Genomic DNA, 26351 nt, shown 5'->3' with positions numbered 1-26351 from the left:
CTGGGGTCAGAGCATGGCAGTCCCTCGGCCCCGGGGACTGCCTGCTTAGCCAGGCTGCTCGCCCCTGCCTTGCCGAGTGACCCTCCACGTCCCAGTGGCCTCAGGCCTGGGCAGGCTCGAGGGCCCGCAGGCACACTCCTCGCACAGCTCTCCCAGCTGGGGCCTGCCTCTGGACTGACTCCCAGCGCAGCGCCTGTGCCCACCCGCTGCTCCCACCGGCACGGCTCCAGGGCGGGCTCCAGCAGGAGCTGGGCCCCAGGCCCCCTCCCTCCGCCTCCCTTCCTGGGCCCGAGCTGCCTGGGCTCCCAGAGTGACAGCAATTGTCAGGTCAGTCCTGCCCAGTGTCCGGCTGCTTGCTGGGGTGGGGAGTCCAGTCCAGCTGGCCCAGCACAACAGAGCCGCCTGCTATTATTTTTAAAACAGCGACAACCCTGAGGAGGTGGTCCAGGCCGTGACCACACAGCCTCGCTGCTGGGCGCCGCGCTCGGAAACCCGACACTCGGCCCACGGTGGCTGCCAAGACACCCGCAGTGGACGCTGGGGCTTGCGCTCCCTGGCACCCTCCTCTCTCACGCCCCCGCCCAAGCCCTTCTGTCCAGGGCACACGCCGTAACTAGGTCCACGGCCCAGGGATCAACCCCGAAGTCTCCCCTGACTGAGCCCGGCAACACCCCCCAGGAGCCACGCGGGCCGAGTGTCCGCTGCTTCCCAGGAGCCTGCCCTGTGCCGGGAAGGGGCCTCCGCGCTGTGCCAAGGCAGGGGCTGGGCGAAGCTGTGCCTGAGCCGGGCTGCCCTGGTCTCGCCTCCCCAGCTGGGCCCAGCGGCCCCCCTGTCCGGCAGGGCAGGGCGCGCGGGCGGGAGGGGCAGGCGGGGGCGGCGCTCACCTGCACACGGCGCACACGAAGCAGTCTGGGTGGTAGGTCTTGCCGAGGGCCGACACCACCTCGCCTTCGATGAACTGGTCGCAGCTGAAGCAGCGGGTCCCGTAAAGCCTCTGGTAGTCCAGCGTGCAGATGTACTCGCCCTGGCGCACGAAGAAGCCGCCCTCGGCCAGGTCACAGCCGCATGCTGCGGGAGAAGCGCCGTGCGTGGGAGACGCCTCCCAGCAGCCCCGCCGCCGGACCACCCGCTGCCTCGCCCCTGTGCAAACTGGGGGCACCTGAGCCCCGGGGGGAGGCCGGGCCCAGCCCCAGTGCTGGACTTCCTCGGGGCTGAGGGGCCGGCCAGACTCCCCTGCCTGCTTGACCCCGGCAAGGACAAAGCACGCTGGCTCACGAGCCCCCGCCCCCAGGGCACTGTGGCCACAACAGGCCAGGCCAAAGGTGGCTGAACCGCAACACCTGCTATGCCCCCGCTGTCCTGGGAGGGCCATCGCGGGGGCGGGGGCAGAGGAGCCCCTCCCCAGGGAGGAGGAGGCCAAACCCTGCGGGGACCAGGGCTGGGGACGCTGGGACAGAACCTTGAGTCCCTGAGCCCTCAGCACCCCTCCTGCCTGGGAGCTGTGCTGCAGAGGGCGGGCAAAGGGTCACCTGTGTGCTCCCCCGTTGTATCCCCTGCAGCCTCCGGGGAGCAGGGCTCTTCGAGATTGGGGAGCAGCCAAGCTGCAGGTGGGGTGCACTCTCCCCACCTCCCTCCCCCTCTCCTGCTCCTCTCCCCTGGCTCCCGCGCAAGCCCCCGGGCTGCTGCCAGGTCCAGAAGCCTGCCCCTCCCCAGGTCCCCCCCACCCTTGCCGTGGCCTGTCCGCCTGACCCGGGGGCCTGTTCCCTGCAGGGCCGCAGGACAGTGCTGGAAAGGCGGGTCCTGAGTGCGGAGCTGGTCCAGGAGACCAGGCGGGTTTTTCTGGCCACAGGCGGGTTTGAAGACCTGGGGCAGCTCCTCCCCACCCTCCCTCCCTCTTCTCTCCTCCCCAGCTCCCCCTCCTCTGCCCTCGCCCTCTCTCCTCCAAGATATTCTGGCTTCCACCTGCCGGCTTGGGCAAGACACACCCCCACCCTGTGCCTCGGTTTCCCCAAGTGGAAGGACGACAGGGTGGGCCGGGAGACCGGAGCCCCGGGGGGGCAGGCAGTGCCCTGACTGCCCTCTGCCCCGCCCCCTGCTCCACCCAGTCAGCGCAGGGCGAGGCAGGCTCGCTCAGGCATCGCCGAGCTTAGCCTGGTGCCCACGTGCTCGTGTGCTGCCAGAGACCAGGGCCTTCTCCCTGGGCGTCCTGTGCCGGCCACGCTGGGCATCTACGCTGGTCCCTGGGCCTGAAACCTGACGCTGGGAGCAGTGGACACTGGCAGGACCCGGCAGCACCCCAACCCCCCACTGGGCAGGCCCCGGTGGCCCCGGGAGCCCCCGCGCAGGGAGATGGACTCTGGTTCCCAAGCCCCGGCCCAGGGCCGACCCCGCTGAGCTCACCTTTGCAGACGAAGCACTTGAGGTGGAAGTACTTGCTCTGCACCCGCAGCACCTCGCCCCTGCACGGCTTCCCGCAGGTGTTGCACAGGATGGCCGAGCTGGGCGGCTTCTCCAGCGCGCCGAGCGCAGCCTGCCGCTCCGACACTGCGGGGAGGGGGCGTTAGCGGGCAGGGGCCAGGTGGGAGCATCGCAGCCAGGAGGGTGCCCCGCGCCCCCACCCCGCGCCCCCAGGGCCAGTGGTGGTCAGGAGGTGAGAGGCGATGGTCGCTGAGGGCCCAGGCACCAGCCACGGCAGCCGGCGGTGTCTGGTGTCCGGGAGATGACCCTGGCCTGGGTGGGCGGACGCGCTGAGGTGGGCAGAGGGGTGGGGAGCTTCCTGGAGAAGAGGGGGCTCGGGGGGTGGGGGCCTGGGCACTGGCTAACTAGAAGAGGCGCCTGGGTGTGGGGGCATCTGGCTCCCTCTGGCCAGTGCAGACGCCGCTGGGCCCCGTCCTGGTGGGCTGGGCTCCGGCCCGCAGCCTCTGTGCCACGGCCCGCCAGCCTCCTTGGGCGCCCAAACTCCCTGACGCCCCTGAGAGCCTGCACTGACCCGAGGCCGGAGCTGCGCGGCGACCCGTCCCGGGTGCCTGGGGGCAGTGCCGCCCCGGGTTACCTGCAGCAGCAGCAGCTTCCACCCCCCACGTCCTGTCCCCACAGACTCATTGCAGAAGCCGCTTTCTCTGTGACTTATCAGAACTGTGGGGGAGGCAGAAGGCGAGGCCTTCCGGGCTGCAAGCCGAGACCCCCTGTGAGGGAGGCGTGGGATCCTGGCCGGACCCCAGCACGCCAGCCATGCCTCACCGCAGGCCCCGCTCAGCCGGGGCTGACTGCCGAGTCACCCCACCCGTGGCCAAGGCCGGGCCAAGACTGCGGGGCTGGAAGCTGCGGTCCCCCCAGAGGACAGGACGCGGCGTCTCCGTGACTCCACGGCTGGTTTGTCCGGCCGGACGCTGGCTGCAGGCCAGGATGTGGGCCACCAGACACGCGGGGCAGGGCTGTCAGAGTCCTGGGGGTGTGGGCGCTGGGTCGGGGGCCCGCTGCAGCCCCAGCCTCGCCTCTTGTGGAGCTGTGAGCTCAGGCAAGGCCCTAGGACCCCAGGCTCTGTCCTTCCATCTGTCAGGTCACCAGCCCCGGGGGAGGGGGCAGGACAAGGCTTAGCCAGCTCCCGGGACCAGCCGCAGTGAGTGCCCAAGGCACCGTTGCTAGTCACCTTCCTGGGTCTGGGAAACACATTTAATTGGGGGTGGGGAGCTGCTTTAAGACCAGGTTTGTGGGGAGCCCCTCAAAGCCTCCCGGCTGTGGGGTCAGGGCGGTGGCGCTGCCCTCTGTTGGCAGGAAGTGGACACGGCGTGGTGGGGAAGGACCTGTGCAGGTGCGCCTCCGCCCTGGTCACTCTGGCCAGGACCTTCTGGATCTCTAACCTCCAGGGACTCAGGCCTCGCGGGTCCTGCAGCTGCCCAGTTCCACACTGCCCGCTGCCGACCCCGAGACAGGCTGACTGAGCGGGACTGGAGACGCCGGGGCGTGGCGGTGGCCAGGGCAGCAGGGAGAGGCCCAGCCCCAGCACCTGCGCTGGACACGGACCCCTTTCCCAGCGGCCTTGTTAGCAGTGGGCCCTGTTTGCTTCTGAAAACTGTCACCCCAGAATCCTTAGCCACAAGTCGCCCAAGCCACCAGGGCGGCGCTGCCTGGACACGCAGGTGACAAGCAGGGAGGGGCTGAGGGTGGCCGCCCGGCCTCCTGCCCTGTCCTAGCCGCTTGAGCCCCTACTCCTCCCCCCACGGTCAGCAAGGGCCAGGAGGGCGCCTGGAAGCATCCACCCCAGTGGTCAGGCTGTCCCCTGCAGGCGTGTGGGCGCTGCATGTGGCACCCCCCGTTCTGAGGCCCCAAGGCTTTGTCACCGAGCAGTGTTGGAGGTGGGCACCCCTGGGCCACTGGCCCCCACCGGTCACTGCTGGCTCCCCCAGGCACAGGCCTTTGGCCCAACCCGGGCTGGGGTATGTCCCCACAGGACCGGCTCTGGCCCTGGGGAGCTGTCGCCTGGGGAGGGAGGGAGGGAGGGCGAGGGAGATGGGGTGGGGGGAAGCAGGGATGGAGCGCCAGGGGTTCCGGCTCCAGGACGGGGCTCACCTGCCTCTGTGTGGGGCTGGAGCCCCCTCCCCACCCTCAGCTCACTCATCTGTACAGGTCACTTGAGCCCAGAGAGGACGCCTCGCAGTGGTCACTGCGTCCCTCCCTCCACCCCTGGCCGGCTCCCTCTCTCTGCATCTCGCCCTGGAGCTTCTTTGTGGGGCTCAGAATGTGGCCATGGGCCTCCCCTGGTGGTGCAGGCGGTTGAGCGCAGCGCTGTGAAGCTGCCCGCAGCCTCTGCAGAGCGGGTTCAATCCCCGCTGGCCAGGGAGCTACCCACATGGCACGGCAGACCTCTCCTGTCTCGCCCGCTGCTCCCCGCAGCAGTGGGTTTCAGTCAGTCTGCCTGTTCTGCTCCCCGCTCTGTCTCTGGGGAATCCTCTCACCCCCCACACCTCTGGCCTGTGCCCCGGTTCTTCTATAAATAAATAAATAAATCTTAAAAAAAAAAAAAGAACGTGGCCAGGACGACTGGCCGTCCACCCCGCGGGACGCGCAGCTTGGGGCCCCGCCTGCCTCTCCCCCAGGCCTCCCGTGAGCGTGGGCCTGAGAAGCGCTGCCGCTGAGCGAGGGCGCCCGGGGCCACACCCCACTGGGCAGACGCGCTGGAGCGTCCCGTGGCCGCTGCCACAGGAGTGGGGAGGGCAGGGCCGCGCCTCCCGGCACCCGAAATAGACTCTGCCACCCTCGCAGTGCACCTGTTCCCGGCGTCCCGGAAAGGGGATTTGCAAAGGCCCGGCGGAGGCGGCAGGGGTCTGCTCGAGCCCTGCCAGCCACGCGGGGTGCTGGGAGAGCCGGTCGGAACCAGCCCCGGGGCCACCACACAGCCTCATCTTAATTCTGCAAAACCCGTTTCAAACAAGACCACTCTCAAAGGTCGCAGGCGGTCATGAATTTGGGGGGAGCCTACTTAACCCACAATGCAGCCCCAGTGTGCCAGTCGGGAAACTGAGGCTTGGGAGGTTCAGGCGGCTTGGGCCTGCCCGGCCTGGTCCCTGGGGGGCCTGGCCCTGAGCAGGAGAGCCACATGGCGAGAGTGCGGTGGGTCAGGCCAGTCCCGTGGGGTGCATGCCGCCTGCGAAGCGCCTCCGGGTGGGCCCAGCCGGCCTCCCACAGCAGGGGCCAGCGTCTCCCAAGGGCTCCGAGAGTTGGAGCAGGGCGGGCAGCGGCGGCCTGGGGCCTTCAGAGCTACACTGAAGCCTGACCTCCCGCCCAGCTCCCCGGTGCCCCCACTTCACCCAGGCAACCCCCGGGGCCTCAGGCAACCCTCAGAGCATCACTGCCGGGCCCAGGGGTCCCACAAGTGGGTGCAACCCTGCAACCCAGAATGATGCCCCCTTGGCTTATAAACAGGACGACCACCCCACTGTCAGCAGCCACCGTGCCCTGTGCTGGCCGGGGGTGGGGGCTGCTTTGGCCTCGGGCCACGGGGCCGGTTCAAGTCTGGGCTGCATGTCCTGCCAGCCAGGGGAGGGTGCCAGCCCAGCCCGCGGGGCCCGGGGAGCAGGGAGCCGGCCCCTGGCCTGTGCAACGTCGCCCGCCCTTGCCCCCAGGGTCCAGCCCGTCTACTGTGTCCGCCATGACCCCCCTGGGCCTCTCTCGCCTGAGAACAACGTGGCTGCACAGAACTCCCCGATGATGGGGACAGCCTTCCTTTGCAACACCCAGGATTTCATTCCATCCTCATGCCCTCTCCACAGGTCTCGGGCGAGCGCCGGTCTGATCTGGGGGTTGTCTTTCGGCCTCCAGCCCGCAGCGGTGGGTTAACGACAAGACCTGGGAACACGCAGCAGACCTCGCCTCCAAACAGGCACCTGCTCGCTCCCTGTTCGGCTCCACATCTTACGTAACCAGCGCTGCTGGGACCCACTGAACTGATTTCGCGCCCACAAATGGGTCGCCACCCACGGCGCAGAGCCCTAGCCTAGCCTGCCACCCCAGCACCCGCCAGAGTGATAGCTATGACCTCAGAAAAGAGACGTGCGCCCTGTGCCCAGGGCACACTGGGCTGCCCGCTGCCCGGAAGGCACCACCGTGCAGCCCTCGCTGCCCCTGCAGGAGGGGCGGGCCCCCCAGGGCTCAGAAGGGGCTCTGGCCAGAAGGAAAGGGCGTGGGAGGTGGCTTCATGCCCCACTTGCACCCCGAGCCCCCCGCAGAGATCCCCATGCCCTCCCGCCTCCTGGACGCCCCTGCTCCCCGCTGACCTGCCCCTCCCCTGTGCTGCTGGTGGCTGCTCCCCCCATCTCTGTTCACGGGCGGGGCCGGATGGGCGGGGAGTGGACGGCCCCGGGTCTGGCCCCCGTGACAGATGGTGGAGATTCTCAAGGTCACTTTAAAGCAAGGAAAATACCAACAATTTGCCAGTCATAAAAATTCAGGTCTGGCCGGCGCAACACCGTCCAGTCCTCTGGCAAGGACTCCTGATGCCCAGCCCTGGCCACCCCTGGGCACCCAGCCCCAGAGCCATCTGCACACTGGACACCTCCACCGGGAAGCCCCCAGGCAAGCTCACCGAGGGAAGAGAATGCCTGGCTCGTGGCCGTCCAACCCACACCCCACACCCAGCCCCGCCGCGGGCCCTCTGCCGCTCACGCTCAGCGCCCAGTGACCCTGGCCCTCGGCCAGTTCCCTGGCCTCCGCCCGCTGCGGGGCTGCTCGAGATGGCCGTGAAGGTGCCGGGCCCGGCCTGGACACAGGGCGCCCGCACCCTCCTTCCTGGTCCTGCCTGGACGCGCTTCTCAGGGCCGCGGGGCGAGCGACCACGGCAGCCTCAGCAGCGACGTTGGCGCTCAGGGTCCCGGGGCCAGCGTCGAAAGGCAGGCATCAGCAGCCCGTGCTCCCCCACACCTCAGGGGACCCCCTCCTTCCCGCTCCTGGGGTGCCGGCGCCCCAGGGGACTGCCCCGCGCACACACCTGCGCCTGGGTCTCTCTCATCCTGCTCCAGCATGGCCACACCTTCCCCGCTACACGGCGACAGCCCAACCGAAAACGGGGTCACCTTCGCCGGGACCTCACTGTCTGGGGAACACGGTTCAATCAGAACGGGGACTTCCCGTTTCATGGAGCCCGCCCGGCGCTCTGAGCTGGCACGCCGCCGACACTGCAGGCCGCAGGTCTCCCCTCAGGGGTGCCCAGACCCCACGCCACTGTGCGCCCTCCCTGCCAGGCTGGCCACGGGCCCCCAGCACAGAGTGAAGACTTCGGGGGCCCCCAGGTTGGCGGGACTCCTGGATGCAGAGCCCAGCCCAGCACCTACCCTCCCCCCCCAGCCGGGATCCCCATCCTGTCCCTGCCGCCTGCCTCCACCTGGGCTCAGGAAGCCCCACCCCGCACCCCCGCAGTGCCTACCGGAGGCCCTGCCGTGGGCGTGCGCAGAAGGCAGAAGCACAGAGGCCCCAGGTATCAGCCAGGGTGGCTGGGCGGGAGCCTCCTGGACGCCGGGCCAGGGTGGTCGGCAGGCCCACACCGCGTCAGGAGGCGCCAGAGCCCGGCGCGAGGCCCCTCCCCCTGCAGGCGCCAGGAGCGCAGGATGACCCAACCCAATGGAGTGGGTGCCTGGCGGGGCCACCGTCGTGGGCAGGGAAACACGGGGTCCGGCCGTGGGGTGCGGGGGAGCCCTGGGAGGATGTCGGCCCTTTCCTGGGACACGAAACTCGGAGACTGAGAAAAGCTTGTGGAGATGGGACCGTCCAGCAGAGGGGTCAGCAGGGGTGCAGGACCCAGGGCCAGGAGGAGCCCCGAGGGGGCCTTGGCAGCCCCCAGAGCAGGACCAGCAGGGAAACCGAGGGAGAGCTGAGGCGCCCGAGTCTGGTGTCCAGCTCAGAGACCCCTCCTCGGCCCGTCCACCCCAGCCCCATCAGGGAGGCCCTCCCGTCCACAGTCCTGAGCGGTTCATCTGCGGACAAAACACAACGCAGGCCCCACACCCATCCGCCTGAATCAACGGGCCGGCAGCCCCGCGGAACAGCCCACAGAAAAACAAGCAACAGAGGGAAGAGGAAATCCAGTCACACACGCAGCCCGGAAACGCAGAGAGTGCCCTGGGGCGAGAGGCAGATTAGAGAGGGCGCCCGTGCCAAGCCGGGACCCCTGGTGGGCCGGGCCGGGTAAGGGGCCTGCGGGCCGGGGCTCAGCGCCCCTGGCCTGGCTCCTGGAGAAGAGGGAAGCTCTGTCAGGGGCACGGTCCGGGGTTCACGGACAAGGCTCCGCACAGGTGCGAGGCCCGGAGGGGACTGAGTGCTGTCAGGGGCGCAGGGAGGCGGCAGAGCAGAGTGCAGCAGCACGTGAAGAGCTGACGCATCCAGGCGGCTGCACAGGGTTCAGCGCGCTGTTTCTACAACTTTTCTAGATGATTAAAATTTTCAAGACAAAATGTGTGTGTTGGGTGGGGGTGGCGGGGACTGAAGACCCCGGCGACCCCACCGCGAACAGGACCAGCAGGGCCTGGCTCCTCCCCCAAGGCCCGGGGCCCAAACTGCTAGGCCAGGCGCGCTCCCCTGGGCCTCGGCGTCCCGCGCAGGCGCACCCAGGAGCGTGCACGCGCCTTGCTGGCGGCCCTGCAGGAGGCACGGACGGAGCAGCCCCAGCGACCAGGGCTCTGCCACTGGGGGGGAGGCCCCTGGCCCAGCTCCTGTGCGGGACGGGAGGCCCCAGCTCCAGATGCCGGGGCCGGCAGGCCCCACCCCCTCGAGGTGCCAGCGCCGCTCCTCTCCCATCTTGGGGCACCCAGCATCAGGCGGTGCCTCGGGAAATGAAGGTTCTATTCCTGGCACAAGCCTCTTTCCAGAACTGGGACGTGAGGCGGCCGAGACCCTCCCCAGGAGCCTGGGGTGCAGTCTCCATGGGCGGGCACTGTGGCCGACAGCATCCTAATGCTGCCAGGCAATGGCCCGTTGGGACAGCAGGGCAGGGGGCGGGGCCGTGCGCTCCTCCGGATGCCCAACCTCGCCCAGCTACAGGGCAGGGCCCAGGGCTCATGGTGCCCTTTAGGTCAGAGGCAGGACGCATGTCCACCCTGACATCTCCACACCAGAGAGCCACCAGACCCAGCACTGTGTGGCCAGGCCTGCAGAGGCCCCTCTGTGCCAGGCTACCCTGGAGTGAAGGGTCAGGGGCTGGACCCAGAGCTTGCAGGGTCAGGATGGGGGGGGGGGCGTGTGGGTGGGAGGGGCCCAGCCTCCCAACCAGGAGCCTCGCCTGCCCCCCTCCCTCACGGCTCCCCCATCCTGCAACTCAGAGGAGAGGCCCCTCCCTCGGGCCGGCCCTCCCCAGGCAGAGGGTGGCCGGAGGGTTTGGGAGCCAGGGCAGGCAGGGGCAGGGTAGCATCTCCCCTCTGCTGACCCATCCATCACAGGACAGCATGTCCCCTGCACCACCCCCCGCCTCCCCTGCCCCCAGGCCTCGCAGCTCCTGGGCCATGGCTTGAGATCCTATGGCACCAACAGTCCCCAAGCCTGGCCGGGCCTGGAGGCCTGGGGAGGCTGCTGGAGAGCGTGCTCCCAGGCCCATGCTCACCTCTAGAAGCACACGGGTCTGCATTGGCAGAGCCACATCTCTGCTCCTCTCGCCCCGGTGCTCCCCGAGGCCGCACTCCACAGCTGCTCACATGGCACAGAGCACTTACTGCGGGTGAGGAGCCGAGCCAGGTGCAGAAGACCAGGGGGCCCCGTGGGGGTGGGGAGGGTTGCATACCTGCGTCTCAGCCAGGGCCCGGGCAGGGGCAGGGGCAGCTCTGCAGAAGCTTCCTGGGGCACTGCACAAGCTGCCTGGCTTAACTCCTACTAGGTCAGTGTCACCTCCTTCAGGAAGCCTGCCAGGCTTTCCCTCGCACAAGAGGTTGTCCCAGGTGTTGGGCAGCGGATTCTCACTGGGTGTTTTCACCATGTACTGCCTGGGGGAAGAGCCACACCAGGTCCCCCCAGAGCCTGGGTGGTGGACAGATGTGCCCAGGTGAAAAACTTGACTCCCCTGGCCCCACGAGTGCTGGGCTGCTCGTGTTAAGAGATGTGGCCATTCAGCTCCACAAGATCCAGGGTGGGCTTGCCTTTGGAGGGTCTCCAGAGAAGGGGGAGTCCCCTGGGGATCAGTCACCAGGGAGAGGCAGCTCCTCAGAGAGGAAGTGGAGGCGTGGCGGGAGAAGACCCTGGCCTGCCGGCTGTCCCCATCCCTGAATCCAGAGCAAAGCCCCGCTGAGGAGTCTGGCTGCCTCTCAGGGTACCCCGAAGAATCACAGGCAAGAAAGCAGGGTATTGAGGGGAGCATGCTCCCCAGGGGGCAGAAACGGCCACAAGACCCCAACCTCCAGAATGATGTCCTTTCCAAGGTGCTGGCCTTGGAAGCTGAGGGCAGGTCGTATTTTCAGTAAAAAAGGAATGGTTTCTGCTAAGTCTCCTCCCTCCCACGTGGCCCCCGTGGTCAGATGGTGGATGACCTTGTCCCCTCAGGCCTCACCCCGCCTGGGCAGGGGGCAGGGCCAGGCTTGGGGGGGTGCGTGTGCAGGAGAGTCACGGGGAGCCACGAAACAGGCTCCTGCTGAGCTGAGAGGCCGCGCGGCCTCGGCTGGGAGCCGACCCACATTTGGTGCAGATGGTGAGAACAGAGGCCGGTGAGGCCACAGACTCCTGCCAGAGGCCACCGTTGCAAAGCCCACCCCCGGCAGGGAGCACCTGGCCAGGCTCTGCTGTCACTGGCCAGTGTCCCCACCTGGAGGGCGGGCATCACCAGGGGGTGCAGGGGCGACATGAGGACACCGAGTGGCATGAGCTGGCTGGTCCCACCGTGCGCAGGAGAGCGGGGACACGCGAAACCACGCCCTCATCGGGAGGAGCCCAGGGGAGCCGGGCTCCGGGGAGGCAGCGTGGGGTCACGGGGGCCGGCAGGCCATCTGGACCCCCCACCGGTGTGTGACCTAGCAGCCACCTTCGTGTCTTGGCCGGGAGCTCCTGTCTGCAAATTGGGGGCACTGATCCCCTCGGGGATTCGTGGAGCTGGAGACGGTGCCTGGACAAACTCTACCACACTCCAGAAACGGCAGGCATTGATTTTTGTTAGACAATCAATCCCTCCCGGAGTGCTGGTCAGTGGCGTGGTGGGGGCAGGGCCCCGAGGTTGCCAGGGCACGCCCTGGGATATATTTAGCGCCCTGCTGGGCCTGCCCGGGCCAGGCAGCCACGGAGGACGCGCCCAACTCCTCGCCAGCACGTGGAATCTGCGCCTGAGCAGAGCTCCCGCTTGTTGATCACTGCAGGCTGAATGACCGCAAGGGCGTGCATGAACACACACACGTGCACACGCTCTCAATCCCATCTGTGACACACGGGTGCCCCTCCGTGCCGCGCTGCAAGTCCACCTCCCAAAACAGCAAAGGCGGCGAGCAAACAGCTGCTGCCCAAGTAAGCCTCTGAGAGCCAGTGTGCACAAAGTCCTGCCTGTCCCTTTACCCTAAAATACATGCACGGGGAAGGCAGGCAGCAGGCACTTGGAAAAAGGCGTCGCCCCAACCCTCCACGTTCTGGGGGGGCTCTCTGGCTCTTTCGCAAACCATCTACAGTGCGCCCGGCCTGCAGGCCCCTCCCTGGCCCTCACAGCCGCGGCAGCCCCGGCTCGCCCCGCCCTGGCCGCAGCTCTCCTGCCGCGTCCAGGGAGCCGGGGCGCTGGGTCCAGTCGGGGGTGGTGGGGTCCAAACCACGTTCATAGTTAGATGAAGATGCCACCTTCCTCCTCACCCCAGGCCTGAGCGTGGCCTGGAGTTTTCCAGACACGAAGTGGCGCATGATGGCCAGGACCGGCTGGACACGGCCGGACGCGACAAGCCAGCTGGCCCCCATTAAGCAGACATTGATGCAATTTGCCGAGCCACAGCCCCCAGCCTCCCGCTCACAGCACCCGCACCCCCACTCACAGCACCGCACCCCCGCTCAGCGAGTGGGTGCTTTTCAAACGCCTCCACTTCAGTCTCCAATGCAGTAAATGCCAACACCGTCCACTTGAGCAAAAAGCTCTTTGGGGTCCTCGATCACTTTAGGGGGAAATAATTTTAAGTCCTCAAAGCACATGAGAGCCCCGTGATGGACGAGCGGCAGCCATGTGCCAAGTCCTGGGGCATTTCCGGGGCACGGGAGGGCCGGTCCCACGTGCCACGCCGCGCCCAGACCCCCAGAGCCCAGCTCCCGCCGCTGTCACAGGCAGCAGGCCTGGGCGGGACACGCCGGCCGGGCCCAGTCCTGACGCGCCTGCCTCGGCGCAGCATCTCGGCTCTGAGCGTGCGCGTGGCTCATCCCCAGGGGTCAGGCTCTCGGGCCCCCGCTGCCCAGAGCCGCACAGGGGGAAACAGGAGGCGCAGAAGCTGCCCCCCCAGAGCTGCCCGCACCCTAACCTGGGGCCCTGCGAGGGGGCTTCGTAGATGAAGCAGACCCCGGAGCTGCAGCATCCTCACGGGAGGCCAGGGAGGTGGGAGCTCGCCCTCCTGCGAGGGCGGAGTCGCCTGAGCGGGAGGAGCTGGGGTGGGGTCTCCCCGAGCCTCCCGGGAAGCAGAGCCGCAGCAGGTGCTCGTGACGGCACACATAGCCATGAAACAGGCCCGCGCCGCCCCTCACCTGCACTGCCCCCACGCCGCGCCCCTTCCGGGCACACAGGAGCCCCTGGAGGACGCCTGCTCTGCCACATCTGCCACTCAGGGCCGTGCGAGGAGCTGCCATTCTGTGCCCGCAGCTACTCCTGGGCTCTGGACACCGCCTCAGAGCTGGGGGTGGACCATGAAAGGCCACGGGGGGCGTCAGTCCCGTGAGCCTGAGGCAGGGGCTTGGGAGGCTGCTCAGAGGGGCCTGGAACCAGGCTGCGAGCTGCACACCCCGCTCACGTCTGCTCGCCACCCCACATCCCCTCTGCCCAGCTCCCCTCCTCTGTCGTGGCTCCTCTGCTCCGGCCACACCGGCAGCCACAGGGACGCAAGGAACACGCGCCAGCTGGGACCGCCTGACCCTGGCCGAGGCCCCGGCAGCAGTGACCATGCCATGGGCTGTTGGTGATGTGTGGGGGACAGACAGACAGCACCTGGCCCATGGGGGACACCGTGCCTGGCACAGCAGGGGTCACACCCAGTCCCGCGTTCATGCCTAGAGCGACGCCAGGAGGCCCCCAGCCCTGGCTTGTGTCCACACGGGGGCCTCCAGCCGCGGGGTGCAGGTCCCCGGGAGCACGGGTGAGCATGGCTGCTGTGGTGACACAGAGCCTCCCGCAGGGGCACCCACACCCAGGAGGCCTCGAGGTGGAAACAGCCCGGGCAACAGAGACCCTGGGGCGCGGCTCTGCGGCAGCTTCGCAAGAACTCAGAGGGCCCTGGCGCGTCAGCCCATCCCCTCAGCTGTTCAGACCCGCTGATCTGCACGGAAGCCTGAGCTGCCCCTGCATGCTGCTGACTGCCAAGGCCACTGCCCAGTGGCCCGGCCCAGCCTTTCCCACACAGCACCCGATGTGGACCCCGCTGGGTCCAGGCAGGCGCTGCCGGCTGAGGCTCAGAAGCCGCGACGCAGCAGGAGGCGGGGCTGGGGCCAGAGGGGAGAGCCACGTGGGGGCCTCCCGTGTCCAGCCAGGCGGGCGTGGGGGGGGGGCGCGGGAGGGGCGGGAGGGAGCCCTGTGTCTGTGCAGAGGAGGGCCTGGGCAGCTCGGGCTTGGCATCCGGCCAGCAGCCCGTGTCCCGGCAGCAGCTGGCATGGGCAACGTGGCTGGCCTGGCCCCGGGGACAGGCAGGCGCCCTTTAAAGGGACAGTGGCAGCCAGACCCTTCCCTGGGCCGCCCACCCTCCCACCTCCCCCGGTGATTTCCTCTCCCTGCTGAGGCTCGTCCACGACCGGGGCTGGCCGGAGGGCAGCGGGCTGGACGGGCCCCAGGAGTCAGGCCACACGCTCTCTCAGGGGCAGCAGACCAGGCTGCCCGGGAGCCCATCGAACTCAGGACGTGATCCCAGAAAACCTGTGGTCTACTCCAAGCCACCTCGTGGCCACGGGCCACGAAGGACCCAGTGTTGGGGCAGGCGCCCGCCTCATGTCAGGACATGGCCCAGCCTCAGGAGGCGTGTGGCAGCACCAGTGCCCGCGACTGGCGGGAGGCCGCGCTCCACGGAAGCTACTCCGGACGGTTTCTGGGTCAGGACAACTTGTCACGGCTGCACCCAGCTCAGAGGGAGTCACCCAGAGACAGGCGCCCTCCAGGCGAGGGCCCCGGCCGGCAGAGTCTGGCAGAGGTGCTGGGGAGGGGATCGCAGGACCGGCCCGAGCCCGGGCCCTCCAGGCACCTCCAGGCCACAAGCAGGGCTTTGTCTCACTGGACGCTTTCGGCGCCAAGGACAAACACACCCGGGGAGAAGCCGGGCAATCCTCACCGTGGCGGGAGGGCCGGGAAGCTGGAAGCAGAGTAAAGTATAACAAGCCCAGTGGGGCGGCAGCTGAGCCACACGGGGGGCTGGGTCCAGGCAGATCCCCGTACAGAGACACCCCAACTACTAAACAAGACCCCCAAACGCTCCTGCTGTGACCCCACCCACTGTTCATCCACTCAGCCCAGGACCCCAGTCCAGGCCCGGAACTGGGGCAGCTGGGAGCGGGGTGGAGGCAGGACCCGCCCAGGCCAGGACAGGACACACCCAGGCTCGCCCTGCCGGCCGCGTGGAGGCCCCCGGGACGCCAGCCACACGCCCAGCCCGCGGGGGCCACTCGCCTTTTCCCATGGACCTCAGAGTAACCTGGAGCGAAAGGTCACGGGAGATGCGGGGGGGCCCTGGCCTCACCCACGCCCCCACAGAGGCCCGCGACACCCCACTCCTTCCTCCAGTCCCCCCGCCGCCGCATCCCTGTGGAGCTGCTCGGCCACCGCCTGTCCCCCTCCCCGCCCCAGCGGAACTTCCCCGAGCACGCCCGGCCCCCAGCAGCAGGCCCGGCGCTGCCCTGGGTCTCTGCTCTTGCCCTCGAGGCGCCAGGGCCCAAGCGGGCGTGGGGCAAGTGCAGCCGAGGAAGCGGCCAGCGGGATGCAGGAGGGCCTGGCTGGTCCCCCACCCTGGCGCCTGCTCTGGGCAGTCAGTCATGCCCAGGTGGACCCCAGGGTGTGGCCCGGCTCAGGCGAGACTTGTGTCTCTGTCCAAACCCTGGGCCTGCGCCAGCCGAGCGGGGCTGGGTCTCAGGCCGTGGCTGTCCTTCCCACCCCCACCTGGACCCCCGTGCCGAAGGGAGCGTCCTTGGGGCCCTCGGCTGCCGGACCCTCACCCCGTGGCCAGGACGGAGCAGCCCTCATGGGGCCTCACATGCGGAAGCCCTAACCCTAAGCCGGTCGGGACGTGGCTGTACTGGAGACCGGGCCTTTGGGGAGGTGACCAAGGTCAGCTGAGGTCACGTGGCTGGCCCCGATTCAGAATGGCAGGTGTCCTGTGAGGGGAGGATATCTGGACACGGGCGTGTGCGGAAGAAACCCCCCCGGAGGACACAGAGGAGTCAGCTGTCCTGGTGCCCCGGGAGCCCGCCCAGGGAGCAGGCCCCCACCCAGATCCCTGGCCTCCGGCCTCTGGGGGCCCCGCCTTTCTTGCTGCTTCCTCAGGGCAGCACCCCCCACTCCGCCAGAGGCACCTGGCCGTGTCCTACCTGCTAGACCCGCAGGCCGCCTGGAGGACAGCAGCGGTCCCGGGCGACTGGCTCGGGGCGGCCCCTTGGCAGAGCGGCCCTGGCAGGCCCTCCCGGATCAGGCCTCTCCGCTGCGACCCTGACCCTTGTGAACACGTGCACGGAGGTGCTTCGAAGCCACCACACTCGCCACCGTCTCCAGAGACCCACACGTGTGGTCCAGCCCTCACACAGTGCCAGCAGCACCCCCATGCATGGGGAAACTGAGACTCGGACACCACAGCCGGGACTTGGATCCAGGCTTGTCTGACCCGGATGCCATCCCCTGCCTCCGCCCAGTGCTGGCTGGAAACCTCCCCGGCCACCTGGAGTCAAGACGCAGCAGAGCGGGCAGGCGCTGCCCGGGGCCTCGACGCCGTTGCCAGGCATCTCCGAGGCCACAGTGAGCAGCAGAAGGAAGGAGCGCCTGCAGCCTGGCAGCGCACATAGGGGAGCTGCTGGCCTGGGGGGGCGGGGGACAGGTGCCACAGGCCCTGACCACGGTCATCTGGGCAGCTGGAGACAAGACCAAGCGGTGCCCAGCCCCACATGCTGGTGTGGGCTCTGGAAGGAGACCAGCCTCTGGGGGGGCGGGGGCTACGGCCTGCAGTGACCAGAGACCCTGAGCTGCCACCGGAGCACCGCGGCCAGCACAAGGGGCCACACCGGGGCTCCCCACCATGGGCGCAGATGGCAGTGACTACTGTGTGTGGTGTGGGCGGGGGCAGGAGCCACAGGTGGGTGGGAGCACGCTCACGCCAGTCCCAAAAGCGTGGGTCAGAAGGCCACGGCAGCGGCGACCGCAGGCCCTGGGGCTGGCGCGTGTATGGCTTCCCACGTGTGCCTTTCCACACCCGGACGCCAGCTCGGGACACGCCACATTCGCCCAGGACCACCGGCAGGAGCCAGTTCAGCCTGTCTCCTGGCCTTTTCCAGCCGTGACCCCACTGCCCGCTGCCCACACACTCCGCCTCCCAAGACAGCAGCCACAGATGGGGGGGCAACACCCCTGCCCGGCTCTCTCTGATTACAGGACCGGAGGTATCAATTATAGCCAGAGAAAGCATAACATTACTCCCGTGCACCCTGCCATTCCCCACTGCCATTAGATAAGTGTCTGGAGGCTCTGCCAAGTCTGGGGGTGCCCTGCTCCCCAGCCACCTCCAGACACCAGGTTGCCCATTTCAGAAATCCTCTTCCAGAGAATTGTTCCTCCCACCGCCCGCCATTTGCTCCCAGCCTCCCCCGACACCACAGCCGGTGCGGCCCTCAGCGCTGGGCAGGGAGGGGAGGGCCCTGTTCTCCAGGGGAAGGTGGGGGTCTCTGGAAACACCCCCCAGGCAGAGAGCACAGAGCTCACTGAATGCACATCCCTCCCGTGCTCAGCGCCCCAGGCAGCTGCCCCCTCTGCTGCCCCAGGACGGGCCTTCCTGCAGTCTGTGGCCAAAGAGCCTCCCGGGAACGAGCCCAGAAGGCGGGAGCAGCGCGGGTTCGAATCCCCGCCCCTCTGCGTGAGCTCAGCAGGCGACTCAAAGCCGCGCACCCTGAAAAATGGGGCGAGGGCCCCTCCCTGCCAGGGAATGGAAGGTCGAGCCCCAGGCCCAGACCTGGCCCCAGGACCTCTCAGCGCGCGGCTCCTCAGGCCGGGCCGGTCGCCGACTCTCCTCAGACGGCTCCGCCGAGGCCTCGGGTTCCCGGGGCGCGGGGCGCGGCCGCGGGGGCGGCGTGGGGTTTCCCAGCGCCCCGCAGGGTTGTCAGACGCGGTGGGTGCGGCGGCGGGAGGGGCGCGGGGGGTGCGCGGGCGGGCGAGGGGCGCCGACAGGGCGCGGGGGGCGCGGGCCTCCTCACACGCCGCCGCTGCGCCCCCAGGTCTGGGAGGAGGCCGGCGCCGGTCCGCGAGCCGCAGCCGGGCGCGGGAGCCGGGCGAGGGCGGCGGCCCTGCCGCAAAGTGCGGGTGTCGGCGCAGCTCCCCGCGGCAGGGTCTGCGCCGCCGCGCCCCGCGCCCCTCGCGTCCCCCGCGCCCCCCGCGCCCCCAGCGCCCCGCGCCCCTGGAGCCCCCCGCGCCCCGCGCGCGCCCCGCGCCCCTCGCGCCCCTCGCGCCCGCGCGCCCCCAGCGCCCCGCGACCCTGGAGCCCCCCGCTCCCCGCGCGCCCCGCGACCCTCGAGCCCCCGCGCCCCCCGCGCCCGCGCCCGCCGCAGCTGCAGACGCGGCCGCCAGCGGCCGAGGACACCCGCCCGCGCCGGCCCGCGGCTCCCCCGGGCGAGCAGGGCCCCGGCGCCGCGGGCCGGGCCGGGACCGCAGACCCCGGAGCCAAAGCTGGGCGGAGCCGCGGGCGCAGCCCCCGCGGCAGGTGCAGCCCCGCGCGCCCGCCCCGCCCGCCCGCCCGCGCGCGCCCCTCACCTGCGCTCATGGCGGCGGCGCCGCGGCCGGGCTCCGTCTGCGCAGCCCGCGCTCCTGCCCGCGCGGGCCGCGATCCCCGCCCGCCCGCCCGCCCGCGGGTCACGGCGCCGCCCGCAGCGCCCGCAGCGCCCGGCCCGCCGGCCCCGCCCCGCCCCCGCCCCGCCCCGCCCCCGCCCCGCCCCCGCCGCCGCGGGCGGGCGCGCCTGGGAAGTGTAGGCGCCGCGCCCCCGCCGCGCCGCCTTCGCGCCGCGGCCTCCCGACGGCCGGACTACAAGTCCCGGCAGGCTGCGCGGCTCGCGCAGGCGCAGGCGGGCGCGCCGCTGCGGCCCCCCGCCGCCGCTCTAGGTCCCCGCGGAGCTGTCACCGCGGCGCCCCGGGAGGCGGGGAGCGGGAGGCCGGGAGGGCGGGCTGGGGTGCGCGCCCGTGGCGCCGTGAGCGGCCAGGGGCCTCGAAGACCTGGGCTCCCCCCCCCCGGGTCGGCGGGAGGCTGCGGCGTGGGGTGTGTCGGCGCGCGCGGGGCTGCCCCTCCCCGCGGCCGGGGACCCGCACTGGGCTCGGGCGCGCGCTCCGGGCTCGGGCGCGCCCCGCCGGCTGGCGCCTGGGTCTGGCTCCGCCGCGCCAGGGAGGGGGCGCGTCCGCCCAGCGGTCGGGGCCCACCCCCGCCCCGTGGGGGTGCCCTCTGTGACGTCAGGTGCCCGCCCCAGGCCGCGGGTCCCGGCAGGAGAGGGAAGGCCCCGTGGGAGCCCGGGGCGCACCGGGTCCTGGCACTAACCAGGGGCCGGCGCCGGGTGCGGAGGCTGGGCCGGGCCGCCACTGCGGGCGGGAGGGGCAGGACGGCCGGCGGCGGCCAGGGCTCTGCAGATGCGGCCAGCGAGGGCGGGGGTCAGCCGGAGCGCGCCCCAGGGGCTCCTGGCCGGGCTCATGTCCTGCCCTGGCCCTCAGCAATGTCCCTCTGTCCTGAAGAGGGGCCAGGGCGCCAGGCGGAGGACATGGCTCCCAAGGACAGCCAAAGTCCCGGAGAGCGGGCTGCGGGCAAGGCCAGCGCCACCTGCCCACACAGCCCAGGGACCCGGGAACCAAGGTGGCGTCCGCAGCCGCCCCCCACTGCTCACTAGGCAGAGGCGGCGTGGTGGGGTGGAAGGCCCTGGGAAGGACCCGAGTCCTGTCCCTCCCGCTCCCCTCAGGGCCAGCCTCGAGCTGTCCCTCCCCTCTGGGCATCAGAGCCCCATCTGGGAAGTGGCCGTGTGCAGCGCCCGCCCTTAGCTCCAAGCTGTGCAGGGGCCGCTAGCTCTGGCGAGGGCAGATGTGGGGTCTGAGGGCCCCAGGGCCCCCGCCCTCTGGCTGGCGCTGGGTGGGCGCCGCGCGTGCTGGTGTGCTGCTGCTGTGGCTCCCGGTGCCTTGCACAGGCCTGGCCCAGACTGGCCCCACAGACACCTGTCGATGGAAGGAGAAAAGGTAGAGGGAGGCGCCGGTGGGAGCCCCTTCCCCAGGGGCTCAGCCTCTGGGAGAAGCTCTGTCGGGCTCCCCACTGTCCTGTGTCCTGCCTGGAAGAGGCGTCAGCAGCCTGCTGTCCCAGTGGGCCAACGCCTAGCCGGGCATGTGGTCTCCTCCCTGGTTCCTGGTGAGGCTGTCACCATCTCGCAGCCAAGGGACAAACCAAGCTCCCAAGTCCTCTGGAGTCAGGGAGACACAGCCCTTCTCAGCCTGCAGCGCCTCAGGGTCAGGGTCCCAGCGTTCTGCAGGAGGACAGGACCGAGACCCAGAGAGGCGCTGCCCAGTCACCCAGAGAGTCAGTGGCAAGCTTGGGGCTGACCGGCCAGCCCTCACAGGGAGGGCCCCAGCGAGGTGAGGGCTCCGTGGACGGGCCTGCAGAGCCCCCGCATCGCAGCCCGAGGCTGGGCGATGGGGCCGACGGAGCCAGACCGCGGGTCTTACATGCCTGGTGCAGGTGCGACCCCCGCCGCTCGCGACCTCTGTGCCTGTTTCCCTCACACCGCCTGGGTGAATGAGTGATTTCAGTGGAGCACTTCAAAGTGCCGCAGAAAGTCACAGCTCGTGAATGAGAGTTATTATTCTAATTGCTATTATTGAAACAGACCTGGGAGATGTCATCACCTGTCTTTAAAGACTTTCTTTCCTCCTGGGTATTTCACCAGCCCCCCCACCCGCCACCCGCCCACACAGGCACCCATCTGCCCACCCACCCACCCACCCACCCACCCACCCTCCACCATGTGTTGACCCCAGTGTACTGGGCACCGTTTGTGAAGAAAACAAACAAGAATTTGTCCCACAAATCACATGATTCATTGTAGCAAACGCTGCCACCTGCTCCCTGCGCGGCCGGGGAGAGTCTCACTCTCACACAAGGAGGCCCAGCAGGGTCCGTAATGGCTACAGGGTCCTGCGAGGCTTCATAGCGGTGCGGGCCCCTAGGGGTGCAAGCACAGTGCCCGTCGCTCGTGTCCTGCAAACCGCTTCCCCACTTGGGGTGTCGGGCCTGAAGTTGCCAGCCGCCCTTGGGGGCCCAGGGGGCTCTGGGGATGTGAACAAGGACGTGGCGCCCAGCCGGTGCCTGCTGTGGGGTCTGGGTCAGGCAGGCTCTGGGGGCCGGGCAGGGAGGGCCAGGGAGGACACGGGCCAGTGGCCCCAGGGGCTGCTTCAATGGCGCAGAGTGGCCTGGACAGAGGAGCGCGGACTGAGGAGGACCCCAGGCCCCAGTGAGGCCACAGCCAGTGGCAGGCTGCCGTGTCCTGGGACTGCCCCATGCTGGGAAGCCTCACCACCCCGCCCTCCTCCACCCCGCAGCCCTGACGTAGGTGGGGAACCCATGCATTGGCTTACCAAGTGCAAACCACCCCAAGTGGAGGGGCTGGGTGCGCCGGCCCTGCTAAGGGAGAGCCCACCCGCAGTGTAGCTGTAGCACCCCTCCTGGGCTCCCCTGTCTCCCAGGGACAAGGGGGTGAAGTGACGAGGCTGAGCCTGGCCGAGGATGCCGCCACTGCCAAACCATCCTTGGGAACCCCCCCATAGCTCAGGCGCACCTTCTGGGCTTCCGTCCAGCCCCTTGAGAAGTCTAAGCCAGGGGTCACCTCTGCTCTCTGAGGCCAGTGAGTAACTGACTCACCACTGCAATGTCACCACTGTCTCCTGCCAGCTCCGTTACCCGATGCCAGGTGTCCCGGGCGGGGGGGAGTCTCAGCACAGAGGGTCAGCACGTCCCCTGCCACTCCTCGACGCCCCACCCAGCATGTCAAGAGGAAGGAGGTCAGCCCTAAGCCGCTCCCCTGACCTCACCGGGTCTGCTGGCCCCCACAGACTGCCTCATGGAGAGAGCACGTGTGCTGGGCTCCCTGGGGCCTGAGCCAGAACAGGGGCGCCCTGAAAACCCAGCAGCGCACGCGACCCAGGAGCCGCCGGTTTCGAGGCCGGAGCCACAGGCCCCTCTGCCGTCCTCACCTCTGCGTACGGCCTGGGAGTTGACGGCTTCACAGCCAAGTGGAGAAACCACGGAAATGTGATTTCGCTGTGGGAGCTCTCCGAGCACTGAATAATTTAAAGCCGTGCCATGTGAGACCAGGAGATGATAGCCCGGCTCACCGCTGGGCCAAGCCCATCGTCCACCGGCCGTGGGGGCCCAGCCCTCGAGCAGGCGTGCGCCCTGTGGACTCTGCCGGCTCCCTGGGTCAGCTCCACATCCGGCGCCCAGTGGCCTCGTGAGGTCTGCAGGCTCCAACCTGCGGCCCAGAGCAGCCAGGCCAGACGGCCGTCACAGCGCCGGGGCGGGCGGAGGGGCCTGGGCGGGAGAGGGCCCCGGGCTGGGGGCCCCTGCAGTTAAGGGGCCAGCTGGGAGGGCCTCAGCAGCCCCGGCACGGCTGGATTCTGGCTCTCGCTGAGCACAGACGCGGGGGCGAATGGCCCGACCCGCAGGGGCAGCCAGAGGGGCCAGTCTCCTGGGCTGACAGCAACAGGAGTCCCCCCACAGTGCTGGGGGCCAAGGCTAAGATTCAGGAGCCGGCAGAGCCCCCAAGAGCTCCAGGGAGGCTCCCCCTCTTGCCTTTCTCTTGGTTGTTGGGGCACTGGTGACGCTGGGTGGCGGCAGCTCGCAGCTGCTCTGCCCTGTCGCGGCCTCCGTGGTGACCGGACCAGAGGAGGACACTGACCCCGCATGCAGCCGTCCCCAGCAGGGCGAGTCTGCGGAGACCCTATTTCCAAGTAGGGTCACGTTCCTGCGTCCCAGAGACTAGATTTGAGGTCTCTCTTGGGGGATAAAACAAAACCCGGTACCCCCACTTCCCCCTCCCCCCCACCCCAGGCCTGAGAGCCTCAGGGCGAAGGGTCCCAGCTGGAGAAAAGGAAAGTGAGGCCAGGGGTATAAGGCCACGCGGGCAGCCGGGTCGCCACTGTCCCCACGGGGCCCCAGGGCTCGTGCCCCTCGCCCCCTGGCTGTCAGGGACAACAGGTGCGGCCAGCGGGGCTCGCCTGGGGTGCAGAAGGGCCTGGTGAAAGCCTCACAGCAGCTCCCTGCTCGGGCCCTGGCGCATGGTGGGTGCTGAGAACGTCTCCTGAAAGGAACGTAGCTGTATCCTTGGAGGGTCATGTTTTTTGACACAAGAATAATATAATTTCACTGCAAAAGTCTAACCCCTCCCTGTTTCTCAGGCGCCGCCGGAGTCCCGGGTCCCGCACGCCTCCGCCCCCTGGTGGCGGGCCCTGCCAAGTGCCTCCCAGAGGGCCGTGTCCCTGGACCCACAACTGCCCCGGCCCAGGGGCGGCAGAGACTTTGGTCTCTGCAAAGGGCACTGGACACCCGGCCTCGGCCAGCACAAAGGGAGAGGAAGGGGCAGTTTCACGCACCACCCCTCTGGGACGCCGGGTCTCGGGTCGGAGCCGGTGACCACGTGCCGTCCCTCCTCGTCGGGCTCAGGTATGGGGGCGGGAGCCAGTCAGGACGGGGGCTCCTCAGCCTCTGTCTCCCCCCTGGGTGTTTGCTTAACTCCCCCTTCTCTCACCCTCTGCTTTCGCGCAGCTCCCCAGCTTTTGCCCAGAGGCCACCATCCTGCCCCCGTGAGGTCGCCCTCCCAGGAGCCGGCCCCGGTCAGAAGGCCGGGGTGGGTGTGGGAGGAGCACAAACCCCCACACAGTGATCCCCTTCGCCAACCAGCGCCCGCACCCCCGACACAGGGACCTCCGCCCGGGGCACGTAGCCCAGCGGGCTGCCAGTGCCGGCGGCCGAGAGGCCAGAGGCGGCTTCTCACTGCTCGGGGCCTCCGGGGGTTGCGGTGGGAGAGGCTCCCCAGTGACAGCTGTTGCAGTTCCACCCACCCACCCCCGCCCCCGCCAACACTCATTCCACCCCGGGGCTGGAACGCCCAGGACCTCGCTGGACACGGGGCCAGGGCCGCGTCTCCAGGGGGACGGCACCCGCAGCTGTTGGCCTCGACTCTGGAATGCGGTGACCAGCCTGGAGGGGAGGCCTTTCCGGGCCTTGGCGTCCTGCTCGGGCTCGCAGGATTCACCCTGCTCCAGGCCGTCCAGGCGGTGGCACACAGTCCCGCCTCCTCCCCAGAGGGCCCAGCTGCTGCCGGGGGCGAGGCAGGGACACCGGACAGGGAGACAGATATGGGGGAGATGGGTGCAGGGCCCTGCTGGGGGTTTCCCGGGCACATCAGTTTGCCTAGGCAGCCTGCCATGGGGCAGGTGCCGGCTCCGGGCCCAAGGCCAGCGGGGGCACTGCCTGCGGGGCCCAGACGACCACTTCTGGGCAGCCAGGCCCACCCCCGGTGCGCCTCAGTTTCCCTCTCCGTGCAGAGCCACCCAGCTGGCCCCCAGGCCGCACCCCAACGCTCAGCCCCAGGGAGGCGCGGCTCCCACGGCCACTGCCCTCTAGCGGGAGGCCGGAGACGACCCAAGCCCGACCCACCCGGCTCTGGACCCGTTAAGGCCTTGGGTGAGCCCCGGCCTGGAGCTGGGGCGGCCCCCGCCCACCGTGCGCCTCCTGGTAATCAGAGGGGGTTATTTTTGCGATCCGGAAAATCACACTAATGACCGGTGTGATCATCAAAGCCAGGCGAGCTGGGACAAAGGTGTTTCTCCCGGGCATTTTGGGCCCAAGACAGGGCACGCAGGGTGCAAGCCCCTGTCGCAGGGCCCTGAAACACCTCCCGCCTGCGATGGTTCTGTCGTCCCTGGGTCACGGCGGGTCCCCCGGCATTCGGCAGCTCCCAGGCTCCCAGACGCTGGCGGTGGCCCAGGTGGGGCGCCAGGTGGGATTCCTGTCTCTGCCGCCAGGTATGTCGGGGCCTTGGTCATGGAAGTGGGGAGAGCTTGACACACCTGGCAGGGGGCCCTGAAGTCACAGGGCACAGAGAGACCCAGGGGTGCCCGGCCCCCACAGGCTCTCCACCGGGGGCAGGCTGCCCAGGACCTCAGCCCTTGAAGCCCCAGGCCTGGCCTCACTGGCCAGTGACCACACGCTCCCTGGGCAAGGGGGTGGCTCCTGCGGGCCAGCTAAGCCCTGGCCCAGGCTGCAGCAGAGAGCTGGGCCAAGGGGTTCGGAGGCTGGCAGGGTCCTAGAGACCAGATCGCAGGGCTCGGCTGCTGGCCCCCAAGAGGCCAGGACAGTGAGTGTCGAAGGCCAGCCATGCCCCCAGAGCCCAGCCTGGAGCTGGGTTGGACACGTACACACACGTGCAGGGGCAGCAGCGGGTCCGCAGGAGGCAGCGCGTGGGGCCCCACGGGCAGCGTTCTGGACGTCACCCTGCTCTCGCACTGGGAGCGAAGGACGCAACCGATGCCGTGTCCTCACTTGCTCGCTCACTCGCAGGGCTCTGCCAACGGAGAGGCTGCCCCCGCCCAGCCGGAGGCCAGCTCATGCTGGGGGGCTGAGGGCTCCCCCTGGCCCACGGGACTGAGGCCACAATCACCAGGGTCCTGACCGACCGCGTGAGGGGCAGGTGCGGGGCAGGTGCCCTGCCTGGATGTCCACTTCCTGGCGTTCGTCCCCCGCAAGCACCGAGGACGCTGGCCGGCGTCCACTGTTCTCCCGTCTCAGGGACAGGGCGCGGGAGCCCAGAGCTCGCCTCAGTCACACAGCTGGGCCGGAGGCAGTGGCCGGTCTGGTGGCTCTTCAACGGACAGGGCAGGGCCCTCTGCAGCCCCACCGAAGGCAGGAGCCTGTGCGGGACGCGGTGCTGGGACCGGCTGAAGGCAAGGTCCGCTCGGGACCTGGTCCAAAATGCAGATCTCTGGGCCTTGCCCGGGAGAGCTGGACGCAGTGGGGACCCCAGTGACTCGGCCTGAGTGAGACTGGGAACCAGTTCCCCTGGACGCCACCGGGGACACCACCCCCTCCAGCGGCCGACCCCAGTCACTCGGTGCTGCCCCCCGGGCTCCCAGCCAGCTGGCCTCGAGGTCTGGCCACGGACACCGGGCCCAGCTGTGGGGCGGCCTGAAGCCCCTGCCCGCCTGGCAGGACCTGGAGCCGGGCTCTCGAGCCTGCGGCGCAGCTGGCCCGGCCCTGCCTGGGAATGCGCCGGGACTGCTGACACTTCCCTGGCTGATAAGGAGGAGGAAGGTCAGCAGGAGACTCGGCCCCTTCCCACGGGGCGGGCAGCCGGCTCAGCCAATGACCCGGGCGGCTGCTCAGGCCACCTGATCGGCCCGGGGCTGGGCTGCCTGGAAACGTGCGCCTTCCGGCCCCAGCTGGCCTGGGCGGGACAGTCCTGGGGGCCAG

General features: G+C 69.5%; 1 protein-coding gene across 4 annotated transcripts in view; it reads right to left on the bottom strand.

The window, feature by feature from the left end:
• Positions 1-18628, bottom strand: part of ABLIM2 (actin binding LIM protein family member 2) — a 70070-nt gene extending 51442 nt beyond the window's left edge. For all 4 annotated transcript variants that reach the window (XM_054687971.1, XM_037529469.2, XM_037529468.2 and 1 more), the window contains exons 1-3: positions 18617-18628; positions 2401-2544; positions 885-1068 (exon numbers count right to left, since the gene is read on the bottom strand). In XM_054687971.1, coding sequence (XP_054543946.1) covers positions 885-1068; positions 2401-2544; positions 18617-18626 — 338 coding nt within the window. In that variant the 5' untranslated portion in view covers positions 18627-18628. The remainder of the gene's footprint in view (positions 1-884; positions 1069-2400; positions 2545-18616) is intronic.
• Positions 18629-26351: the final 7723 nt, after the last annotated feature.

Source organism: Talpa occidentalis, unplaced genomic scaffold (genome assembly GCF_014898055.3).
Source record: "Talpa occidentalis isolate TD23 unplaced genomic scaffold, MPIMG_talOcc4v2.1 talOcc4.6, whole genome shotgun sequence".
NCBI classification, from domain to species: Eukaryota; Metazoa; Chordata; class Mammalia; order Eulipotyphla; family Talpidae; genus Talpa; species Talpa occidentalis.
This window is presented reverse-complemented; position numbering and strand designations above follow the sequence as displayed.